At 44.3% G+C, this 12,243-nt stretch overlaps 1 protein-coding gene across 3 annotated transcripts in view; it reads right to left on the reverse strand.

Annotated features, from left to right (window-relative positions):
* Positions 1-12,243, reverse strand: part of LOC124789309 — a 271,600-nt gene that overhangs the window by 32,965 nt on the left and 226,392 nt on the right. For all 3 annotated transcript variants that reach the window (XM_047256623.1, XM_047256621.1, XM_047256622.1), the window contains exon 8: positions 2,690-2,945. In XM_047256623.1, the coding sequence (XP_047112579.1) occupies positions 2,690-2,945 (256 nt within the window). The remainder of the gene's footprint in view (positions 1-2,689; positions 2,946-12,243) is intronic.

Genomic DNA, 12,243 nt, shown 5'->3' on the forward strand with positions numbered 1-12,243 from the left:
ATTGTCATGTTACAGCACATCTGCCTTTGTTCATTTTTTGGAATCACACAGAATTATAGGAGTGTGTCTTTGTTGCTGTCTGAGATCATACTGAGGTTTGAATGCCAAATATTTACATTCCGCTATATGACTGAATATTATTATTGTCATTTTGCATGATAGTTATTGAATGACCAGTTTATTTACTACACTAGTGAATGTTTGAAACTAATTATTTTAGGCAATAAAAAGAAGCCAAGTATACAAAATGTATCTTGAAAATGAGTACAGATGTTTGCACAAATGTTGCAACTAAAATCATGACAGATCACCTAAGAGCATTAGAGCACAAAAGGATTTCCTTCATCCAGAAAAAATTCGGATCTTGAAAGGTGTGAAAAGGATGGGGAACGATAGTCGAGCATTTCCTCGTAAGCCACACATTTCTGTAGTCACTGATAAGCGACACTTGAGGTGGTGTGAACAGCTACGCCACGGACAGTGGCAATCAGATGGAAGGGTTTGAGATCGGCGAACGCCTGCAGCACGGTAACTGCCGTCACGTATACTGACAATAACGAAGTATGAAGTAGGTGGTGTTATGGCATGGGGAGGTTTTTGGTGTTAGGCTTTGGTCCCCTTATTGCGCTTAAGAGAATGCTAAATGAGGAAAGATATGAACGCATTTTACAGCTTTGTGCGTTGCGCACAGCTGAGGAACAGTTCGGAAGTAATGCACCTTGGCCTAATGCAGCATCTATTCGGCATCGGTCCGTGGACTGTAACATTCCTATAATGGGATCCCCTGCACAGAGTCCCGAACTGAACCCAATGGAACAGATCTGATACGAGGTAGAATGTGGACTTCATTCCAGACCCCAGCATCCCTTATCACTACCTTCTCTGGTTTCGGCTCTTGAAGAAGAATGGACTGCCATTCCTTTGCAGACATCCCGATACCTAACTGGAAATCTCTCCAGCAGAGTTGAAGCCCCGATAAAGGTGAAGGGTGGACACACCCCTTGTTAAGTTCAGTAATAATGTCACATAGTTTTGATCAAACAGAGTAAGTATATCCACAGAACCTGGGGATTTGGGATTTTACATTATTAATGGGGGGTTTCCCTTAATATTACTTAAACTACCAGGTGTAACGGTATGAAATGAGCGTTAAGACAGAAATGTGTCGATAGCGAACATTTGTTGTGAACGAGCCTTAATTGTTTTTTGTTTGGTTGGTATGAAATCTGTCAAGGATATTTTAGTATACATCATGTCATGAAACAAATAACATCATATGTTTTCATCGTGTTAACAATGTCGAATTTTGTACCAGAAAGTGTTGATTTGCGGAAAGCATTAATTTTTTGTTTTCTTTTGAAAAAAAGTGCTGCAGAGTCGCACCGAATGCTTGTCGAGGCATATTGTGATCATGCTCTATCAGAAGCAACATGCAAAAGATGGTCTCAACGGTTGAGAAATAATGATTTTGATGTAAGAAATGAAGAACGTGGAAGACCACCAAAAAAGTTCGAAGACGCCGAATTGCTAGCAATATTGGATGAAGATGATATTTTGAGTCAGAAGCAAATGGCAGCAATGGTAAATGTTGCAGAACAAACAATTTCTGGCCGTTTGAAAGCTATGGGAAAGATCCAAAAGTGTGGAAAATGGGTGCCACAAAAATGGTTCAAATGGCTCTGAGCACTATGGGACTTAACATCTATGGTCATCAGTCCCCTAGAACTTAGAACTACTTAAACCTAACTAACCTAAGGACATCACACACATCCATGCCCGATGCAGGATTCGAACCTGCGACCGTAGCGGTCACGCGGTTCCAGACTGGGTGCCACATGAATTGAATGAAAGACAGATGGAAAACCGAAAAACCATTTGTCAAATTTTGCTTCAAAGACATGAAAGAAAATCAATTTTGCATCGAATTGTTACTGGCGATGAAAAATGGATTTATTTTAAGAATCCTAAACGGGAAAAATCATGGGTTAATCCGGGACAACCATCAACATCGACTGCAAAACCAGATCGATTCGGCAAGAAGACAATGCTCTGTGTTTGGTGGGATCAGAAAGGTGTGGTGTATCACGAGCTTCTAAAATCCGGCGAAACTGTGAATACTAATCGCTACAGACAAAATGATGAATTTGAACTATGCATTGATCGAAAAAAGACCAGAATGGGCCAGGAGACATGGCAGAGTAATTTTTTTACACGAGAATGCACCTGCACACAAAGCAAAACTGGTTCAGGATACAATCAAAACACTTGGCTGGGAGCTGCTACCCCACCCAGACTTGGCCCCTTCCGACTACAATTTGTTTTCATCAATGGGACACGCATTGGCTGAGGAACACTTCGATTCCTACGAAGAAGTCGAAATTTGGGTGTCTGATTGGTTTGCTTCAAAAGACGAACATTTCTATTGGCGTGGTGTCCACAAATTGCCAGAAAGATGGCCAAAATGCATAGAAAGCAATGGTCAGTACTTTAAAATGTTTTTACTTTTCAATTCAAAATTAGTGTTTCATTTTCACAAGAAAACGCTCATTTCATACCGGTACACATGGTAAACTACAGGTAGACCTCAATCTGACATGGCTTGGCTGTCTGCAGTTCACTCAAGAAAGCACGGGCACAGAAAGCGTTAAACTCCTTCGAGCAGCTGGAGTTGAGAGCTGCGACCACTTACGGTGGGGGTGGGCCAGCAGCAATGCCATTGGCAGTAGCAGCCGCGTCCTTGCTGCTGCCGTCGACGTGGTTCTCGCGGGCTGCTGCTGGCTCTGCCGTGGGGAGCCGCTGGTAAGGCTTCTCGTCGAAGATGCGGACGCTGCTGCCCAGGTGGACGCTCTCCACGGAGGCGGAGGCCCACCACGGCTTGGGCGGCTTCGGCCGCTGCTCCTCCTCCGCCACCGACTCGCTGCGCTGCAGGGACATCCGCCGCTGGCCTGCAGGCAGAAGCCACGTTCAGCGTCAGCACACCATTTGTTAATCGCTGTAATCACTGGAAAATGGAGTTCTTGTCCTCTCGGCGAAATATGGGGGAGGGGCAATGCGGTTGGACGTGGGTGAGAAGTCGACTGGATGGTGGTGACTGACGGAGAATATAACATCCACGATATATATATTTTTTTATTATGAGTGGACTATGAACGTGTGGAAAATTACGTAACTCAATAATATTCATTCAATTACGTAATTATTTCTTAAAAAGATGATAATTATGTAAAACAGAAACAATATTTGTTTCACATTCTTTGTTAATCTATGTCAGTCTTTTCTTTTGTTTTGTACCCTTTTGTCGTCTTCTTCTGATGTACGTCGCCGACACAAGACGCGAATCGATTTGAGGTCTGTTGAATGAAAAACATTCAATGTAAAATTATTGTACTTTTATCTTCATTTGCTGGTAAAAACAAATAGAGCCAAATGCGTTAAAACTATTTATGACTAATTATTGAAAATTCACTTCCTCTTTTAATTATAATTTTGTAATAATTGTTTTATCATAGCTGCAGGAAGCGCAGCCATTGTTAGTTGCGATTATATAGCAACTTCGTCTGTACTTCTAGTTGAAAATAGCATGGGTTTGTGTTAAACTACTTTGCAAAACAATTTAATAATTTTTTTATTGGTGGCATCAATTTAAATGACTAATTATTTATTGAGCAAAGGAAAATCTTAATTAAAAAAGAAATCCTCTATCTTTTGTTGGCCGCCATCTTCACTTTTATCACAGCGGCAAATTTAAATTACTTGATACTGCAAACAATAGACGGACGTGTAAGAAATAAATGTGCACCGGTGGTACTGAACTCTATTTATAAAAGAAAAAATTAATAGAATCAGACTGCATTTTCTAAGAACAGTGCTGATGGTATTTATTGTTGAACAAGATTTCATTGCTGATGTATGAGGCCACAATTAAACTACGGACGAATCACAGAGAAAAATATTTTTGGTAGGATACGTCAGTGTTGTGTGCGGGTGGTATTCTGTGGTTCCTTTTCGTGATCAATTTGATAAAAATAATTATATCCATCGAAGACAAAAATTATAAAAGCTCTGATGTACGATCTGTAATTTTAGTGATATGAACACAGCTTGCAATCAACATTATTACACTACGTCAGGTGGAATTCTTGTGCAATTTGAATAAAATAAGTATCCGGGAGAAGTTGTAGTATGAATAATGCATTAAACATGTGTATAATATTGTCAGTATCATTTACAAAATCAAATCAATGCAACTTCTAAAAAAAAAAAAAAAAAAAAAAAAAACAGAGTGAATTCAAACCGCAGAATACCATAGAGTATCGTATCATCCATATTCATTGCATTTGTCCATATTGATGATACACAATAACCGTAGACAAAAATGTGGAAACAAAAAAAAATACAACACAACGATTACTGCCCGCTCTAAGGTTGGCCGCTCACTTATGGTGGAACGGGAGATCATTTCAAGGTGTGGCAGGCGGCGAAAGAGTTTGGAGGGCGGCGATCGAAGAGCCTCCGCAGTTCGTCTGACAAACAGGTTTCAGGCGCTACCTGTGGCTAACAAATATCCTAAGACAGATGTAGTCGCTTGTCTCGTAATAGAGGAAGGCTCTCAGCCTGCAAGATTCGGGCATTCACAGAGGGTGGGATTGCTAGTAACTGGGAGCTCTAATGTTAGGCGCATAATGGTGCACCTTGGGGTACGTCTGTGAAAGAAATCTAGTGTGCACTCTGTGTGCATACTGGAGAGTCATCATCCCAGACGTGAAACTGGTCCTTCCAGATGCCATGAAGAGCACAAGGTGCATCCAATTGCATGTAGAGGCTCAGGCCGGTACTAATGACATGTTCTGCCTTGGATCGGATGACATTCTCCCCGGTTTCCGGTGCCTATCTGAATTGGTAAAAACTACCATTCGTGTTTTCGAAATTAACGCAGAGCTTACTGTCAGCAGCCGTATGGCAGGCGACAGTCAGGTTGGTGTTTCACAACTGTCTGGGGAGTCTCGAGACACGTCTTCAGCCTGGAATTTCACTGACCGGAGTAGAATTGCAGTCAATGGTGAGTCCCGCTTCGAACTGAGCCCCAATGACCAGTGAGGACGTGTCTGGAGATGCTCTAGACAGCGATGGGACAATAACGTGACTATCACCCGCCATATGGCACAATAACCAGGAGTGATGCTTTCGTGTGCCATTTCCTTTCATAGCAGGACGCCTTTCGTTGTCTTCCGCAGCAGCCCTATATCACAGAGGTACATCGATGACGTTCTACGCCCCGTTTTGTTGCCCTTGATGGCAAGCCACCCTGAGCTGGCATTTCAGGAAGATAAAGCCCGCTACCACATAGAGAGACTTTTTACTGCTTGTCTTCGTGCATGTCAAACCCTGCCTTGGCCAGCACGGTCTCCGAATCCTTCCCAAATTTGGAGCATTACGGGCAGGGCCCTCCATCCGCCTGGGGATTTTGACGATCTAAAGCGCCGATTGGAGTGAATTTGGCTCGATAACCCTCAGGAGGACATACAATAGCTCTGTCAACTAATGTTCACTATCAAAAACAGTCTTGATCACAAATAATTTATTCCGGTGGCCGGTTTCGACCACAACTGTGGTCATCTTCAGGCCAATGAGTAAGAACCTCCTTCCGGTGGGAAACCACTAGTCAGTAGTGATTTACCACCAGAAGGAGGTTCTTACTCATTGGTCTGAAGATGACCACAGTTGTGGTCGAAACCGGCCACCGAAATAAATAATTTGTGATCAAGACTGTTTTTGATGGTAAATATTTGTAATAACATTGATCACTGCATACTCCCACAATGTATCCAAAAGTAATCTGCCAACTAATGCCAAGCGAATAACTGCTTGCGTAAGGGCCAGAGGTGGACCAACGCATCATTCACTTGTTCAGTTTGTGAAGCTCTTTCTCTTGAATAAATCATTCCAATTTTTCTGAAATTGTAATTTTGTCTGTACATGTACATCACATCTAGCTATTTCCGTCCAGTTCGGATAATTCTTCGTGTTGCGCCCTTTTTTTGTCACAGAGTCTATACGTATTATATTACTTATTTTCAGCATTTGTGAAATTAAATAGTTTAATAAACGTAACATTAGAGATTGGAAAGAAGGTGTCCATATTTTTTGCTGAAGACATACCATTACGATATAACGACACGAACATTCATCTCATCTTCCTCGTACGATCATTTCATTTCATAAAAAATGGAAACTTCGTTCCTTCCTACGAAATATTGCAAAAGGAAAATTTTGTAAGCTCTAGAACTTCTTTGGGTAAACAATAATTAATTGAAACCCTCACCTGCTGACAGGTGTTGTTGATATACCTCGATGGGGACAGCTGAAAATGTGTGCTCTGACCGGGACTCGAAGCAGGGATTTCCTGCTTACACGGCAGACGCTCTATCCATCTGAGCCGCCGTGGACACAGATAAATAGCGCGCTTCCCGTGAGACCCACATTCCCAACTGTCCACAGTCTACGTAAGTAATATTCGCAATAGATATTTGCCCATGCACGGTCATCAATGGTATCTGTTTTTCGAGAACAGTTACTATCTTCATATATAGGTAAATGATTACCCGGTCATTGATCTTCGTCGATGCGAATGCGCACAGGTTGCCCGAATTCTTACGGGAATCGTCACCTTAGCTGGCGCGAGTACTGAGTGGATGGGCAAATATCTATTAGGAACATTACTTATGTAGACTGCAGACCGTTGTGAATGTGGGTCTCACGAGAAGCGTGCAAGGGATAAGTCCCTGTAGTGGCGGTATTCATCTGTGTCCTTGGTGGCTCTAATGGATAGAGCCTCTGCCATGTAAGCAAGAGGCCCCGGGTTCGAGTCCCGTGGGGGCACACATTTTCAGTTGTCCCCATCGAGGTATATCAACCACACCTGTCAGCAGCTGAGAGTTTGAATTAATTATCGTTTATTCTAGAGAAGCTGCACGGTCATCAATGGTATCTGTTCTTCCGAGAACAGTTACTATCTTCATATACTTCTTTGGTTCTTCTACGATTACTGCGAAATTACGTACGACTGCCGTTTTTCAATAATGAGTAACAAAACTGCAGTTATTAAGAAACTACAAGCAATAAAAAGTTCAGGAAAAAAGTGAGACAGAGCAAGAGAACGTGCTTCGAAGTAACAGGAGCACTTTTGTCTTAAGTCTAGATTCCAGCTCTTGAGAAAGAAGGGATAGCCATGTTTGTCTTTTTCTCTGCGGCCAGTTATTAGAGGTGGTTTGGCTTGGAAGACATGCTGTGTGTGAGAGGACTGCAGTCAATACAGGAAGTAGTGGACCCTTAACGGTCTGAATGAAGAGAAACAAATCCCTGTCATAGAACAGGACAAGTGGCTCACTAATTATGGAAGGCCGTGATGCTTACCTTACAGCGGAAATTAGCGGTAAAGTGCAAACTTAAACAGCGGAAAGAACTTCAAAAATAAGCTTCCATTATAATGACCTGTAAATACAGACTGAGCTTTTGAGCTTAGCCGTGCGGAGAGGCCGCGCGGTTTGAGGTGCCATGTCACGGCCTCCAGCCGCAGGTTCGAGTCCTACCTCGGGCAGGGGTGTGTGTGTTATTCTTAGAATAAGTTATTTTTGAGTTAGTTTAAGTAGTGTGTAAGTCTAGGGACTGATGACCTCAGCAATTTGGTCCCTTAGGAATTCACACACATTTGAACAATTTTTGAGCTTATGTTATCTCGTTTAGCAAAGCAGGAGAAGAGGAGCAAATGATGCAGAGTCTTTTATGAAGGAAGAGATGAAAGATATAGGATATTAAGTGTTTACTTGTGGAAACGAAGTTTAGAGGGGCACAGATTATAATTACTATGATTCATGTTGTCTTCACGCTGCAGAATAGCGTGGCTCACTGGTTAAATGCCAGTCTACAGACCCACATATCTCATGTTCAATCTCCAGTCCATTCTAGGAATTTCATCTGTCACTTTTCACTACTTTCACTTGTAGCAATGTTTTTTAACCTAAAAAATGCCGAGACGCACAGTTCGGCATCCAAATTAATATGAATGTCCCCTACAAGTAACTGGGGAAGTCAGTTAAAAGGCCGGAGGAATGCAACGGCATACCACCTCCAATAGAGCCACCAACTTCCAGATTACATTAAATTTATTTGCAGTTGAGAATATGGACAACCATCAGCTGCAAAATGGAATGACGACTATGAAAATTATGCCGGATCGGGTCTCTAACTTATAATTGAGGCTTATCGCTAGCGATCGCCTTACCATTAAGCTTGAAAGGGTCCTGTAGCCACGTTTCATTAGTCCGGTAGCCCATTTTCACTAGCATTTCTCTTTCTTTTCCTTGTTTCTCTTTTCTCATAAGTCTCATAGTGGTGTGATTGAATGTCGTTGTGTGTCACGTTGCTAGATGGTGGCGTAGTCTGCTGCAGAAAGTCTGCGGTAGTCATACAGATTCAGCAGCAGTTGTACAGAATAGACAACTCTCGTAAGGGTCAAGTAGGCAAAGAGGTTTGCGCTACTTGTGAGAAATTCACCTGCGTTAGGTTGGTGGCGGAATTGGCATCTTTGGGTTTTCCGGGCCGCGAGGAGCGTGGAAAAGGCTGGAGAAGAAAGCGGGAAGCAGTCTGCCGCTGGTACGGGAAGCATCCACAGCTGTGCTCCAGTCGAAGAAGGGTGAGTTAGACCAGGGCTTCCCAACCTTTTCAGCTGGCGGACCCCTTCTTCAGTAGAAAATCCATGGCGGACCCGTAGTCAGTCAAGAGCACAGTAACTTCAAATTTCAGAGCGAAACCCATGGGAACTGAAAGCTTCTTAGTGCAGGTGCCATGTTCCCAATGACTCCCCCCCCCCTCCCCGAAGTATCAATAGTCTTTGGTTTAGAGATGAATGAAAACAACTTGAAATTAACGATCCAATTGGAATTCTCACTGTATCCAGACACTAGTGGATTTACTCCCTTTGTTCAACACACTATAGCCCGATTAAAATTACTTGGTAGTTGAAATTTCACGCGATGGACCTGTCTTCCTCCAAGAGCAATCAACGTCACGTCCAAATTGTTCGCTGTTGACAAGCTGTCGCTTACGGTCTGTTCACTTTCACTATTTGGCTACTGTTATGTAAGGAGCATGCATATTTCGTAACAGTCGTGTGTGTGTGTGTGTGTGTGTGTGTGTGTGTGTGTGAGTGTGTGTGTGGTTTTTCGTGAAATCCGAAGAAAAATATTCAAATGTATGTAAAGTTTTCCTTTGATCGTCCTCTCTCATCATTCCTTTCAACTGGAAACTTCCCTTGTTGTGAAGGCGATGGAGAAACTGCAGCCTTCTTCAATGATCCTGACTTCAGCCACCGATCCATGTTAGTAGTAATACACTGGTCAAAAATCGACTTATGAAATAGGTAGTGCACCGACAAGGCAATTTTAACATTTAATGATGCCTGGGGCCGCATACGTGCCAGCGAGCGCTGTGATTGGTCGACAAAGCTCGCTCCGCGCATGCGTAAAAGGTTTCAGCGCATCTAGTGCCGTGAGCCAGCCCACAAACGACCCCCGTATTGTTGCTAAACAGTCGAACAGAGAAGTCGCATTCTCCGGCACTAAACTGTGTATACGTTCTCACATAGGAACCGCAAAGGCTGCTTGGGTATACGACCTGAAGTAAAAGTACACATGTTTTTCACACGAAAAAAATAGTGATGAATTTGATTTTCACATTTTTATTCCATAATTTTACTCATTATTTTAGACGATTTGGTGAAAGGTGGCCGCGGACCGCCTAGAAAGAGCCGGCGGGCCCCTAAGGGGTTCGCGGACAACAGGTTGGGAAGCTCTGAGTTAGACTGACCGCGTGGCGCGTTGTTACTTGGCGAGAGGAGACCTTTTAGCTTTTGGTCTCGCTTTCCAACTCTGAAAGAATGCTTTGCCTTGTCGCTGCAAGGAATGCAAAACTTTGGCAGATTTTTCTTTTAGTAAATTTCTGTAGCAGACTAGGATCGGCCGGAAGAGCGCCACACAAAGGTTTCGATAAGAGGTGAGCACTCGTTTCTGTATGAATATCTGTTTGCCTTCAGCTGTGCCTGTATACGCTTTTGTTTTTTAAATATTAATAGCTTTGCCCTCTCGTAATATGTGTCTATCGTCCGTGGGGAGCCAACCACGTGGTAGAACATTAGAGTTTGTTGGGCTACCGTCATCACTAACTGTCCGATCTCATGTTTTTTTTTAAGGAATGTTAACTGTTCATGATTGTGTGATGTGATAGTGTTGCAACTTGGCTACGATACCTAGAAATTGCGTCTCCACAAACCACGTGGGCGCGCTGGTGTACTGCGAAACGTGTACCACTTTACGAGTTATTGCGATCAGTTATCAGGCAACAGCAGATGTATGAATGATTCACACCAATGATTTTAGGTGTAGATTATAACGGTGAATGCATCGATGCTTTTCTTTAATGTTTTAGGAATTAATGTTATCAGGAATTGTGCACATGCCTCACATCCATATCTTAGGAATAAATGATTTTATCCAATATTTTCTTTTGTGTTCTGAGGTTACGTTTTTGCACCTAAGCCACTCAACTCATAGCTTTCTCGTTAGCGCATCAAACGCGTTTCCTTACGCACAGGTCCAGTGATTAGCTTCCCCTTTTATTTTAAAACAAATGCTTTAGATTAAGTCTTATTTTCAGGTGTGTTGGCTTGGTTCAAATGGCTCTGAGCACTATGGGACTTAACAGCTATGGCCATCAGTCCCCTAGAACTTAGAACTACTTAAACCTAACTAACCTAAGGACATCACACAACACCCAGTCATCACGAGGCAGAGAAAATCCCTGACCCCGCCGGGAATCGAACCAGGGAAACCGGGCGCGGGAAACGAGAACGCTACCGCACGACCACGAGCTGCGGACTCAGGTGTGTTGCTGAGAGCTGATCTTATGTACAGTGTTCATGCATTTTCTAGTTTATTTTAAATGTTTGATTCTCGTGAACAGTGCACGGGCAATACTATTAATTAAATCGCATCCTCTATGAGCGATATCACGACGTATGCATTTTTATGAGTTTTTGGTCTGTGATCAAATTACACTCCTGGAAATGGAAAAAAGAACACATTGACACAGGTGTGTCAGACCCACCATACTTGCTCCGGACACTGCGAGAGGGCTGTACAAGCAATGATCACACGCACGGCACAGCGGACACACCAGGAACCGCGGTGTTGGCCGTCGAATGGCGCTAGCTGCGGAGCATTTGTGCACCGCCGCCGTCAGTGTCAGCCAGTTTGCCGTGGCATACGGAGCTCCATCGCAGTCTTTAACACTGGTAGCATGCCGCGACAGCGTGGACGTGAACCGTATGTGCAGTTGACGGACTTTGAGCGAGGGCGTATAGTGGGCATGCGGGAGGCCGGGTGGACGTACCGCCGAATTGCTCAACACGTGGGGCGTGAGGTCTCCACAGTACATCGATGTTATCGCCAGTGGTCGGCGGAAGGTGCACGTGCCCGTCGACCTGGGACCGGACCGCAGCGACGCACGGATGCACGCCAAGACCGTAGGATCCTACGCAGTGCCGTAGGGGACCGCACCGCCACTTCCCAGCAAATTAGGGACACTGTTGCTCCTGGGGTATCGGCGAGGACCATTCGCAACCGTCTCCATGAAGCTGGGCTACGGTCCCGCACACCGTTAGGCCGTCTTTCGCTCACGCCCCAACATCGTGCAGCCCGCCTCCAGTGGTGCCGCGACAGGCGTGAATGGAGGGACGAATGGAGACGTGTCGTCTTCAGCGATGAGAGTCGCTTCTGCCTTGGTGCCAATGATGGTCGTATGCGTGTTTGGCGCCGTGCAGGTGAGCGCCACAATCAGGACTGCATACGACCGAGGCACACAGGGCCAACACCCGGCATCATGGTGTGGGGAGCGATCTCCTGCACTGGCCGTACACCACTGGTGATCGTCGAGGGGACACTGAATAGTGCACGGTACATCCAAACCGTCATCGAACCCATCGTTCTACCATTCCTAGACCGGCAAGGGAACTTGCTGTTCCAACAGGACAATGCACGTCCGCATGTATCCCGTGCCACCCAACGTGCTCTAGAAGGTGTAAGTCAACTACCCTGGCCAGCAAGATCTCCGGATCTGTCCCCCATTGAGCATGTTTGGGACTGGATGAAGCGTCGTCTCACGCGGTCTGCACGTCCAGCACGAACGCTG

The sequence above is a fragment of the Schistocerca piceifrons genome, chromosome 3 (assembly GCF_021461385.2).
Source record: "Schistocerca piceifrons isolate TAMUIC-IGC-003096 chromosome 3, iqSchPice1.1, whole genome shotgun sequence".
Lineage (NCBI taxonomy): Eukaryota > Metazoa > Arthropoda > Insecta > Orthoptera > Acrididae > Schistocerca > Schistocerca piceifrons.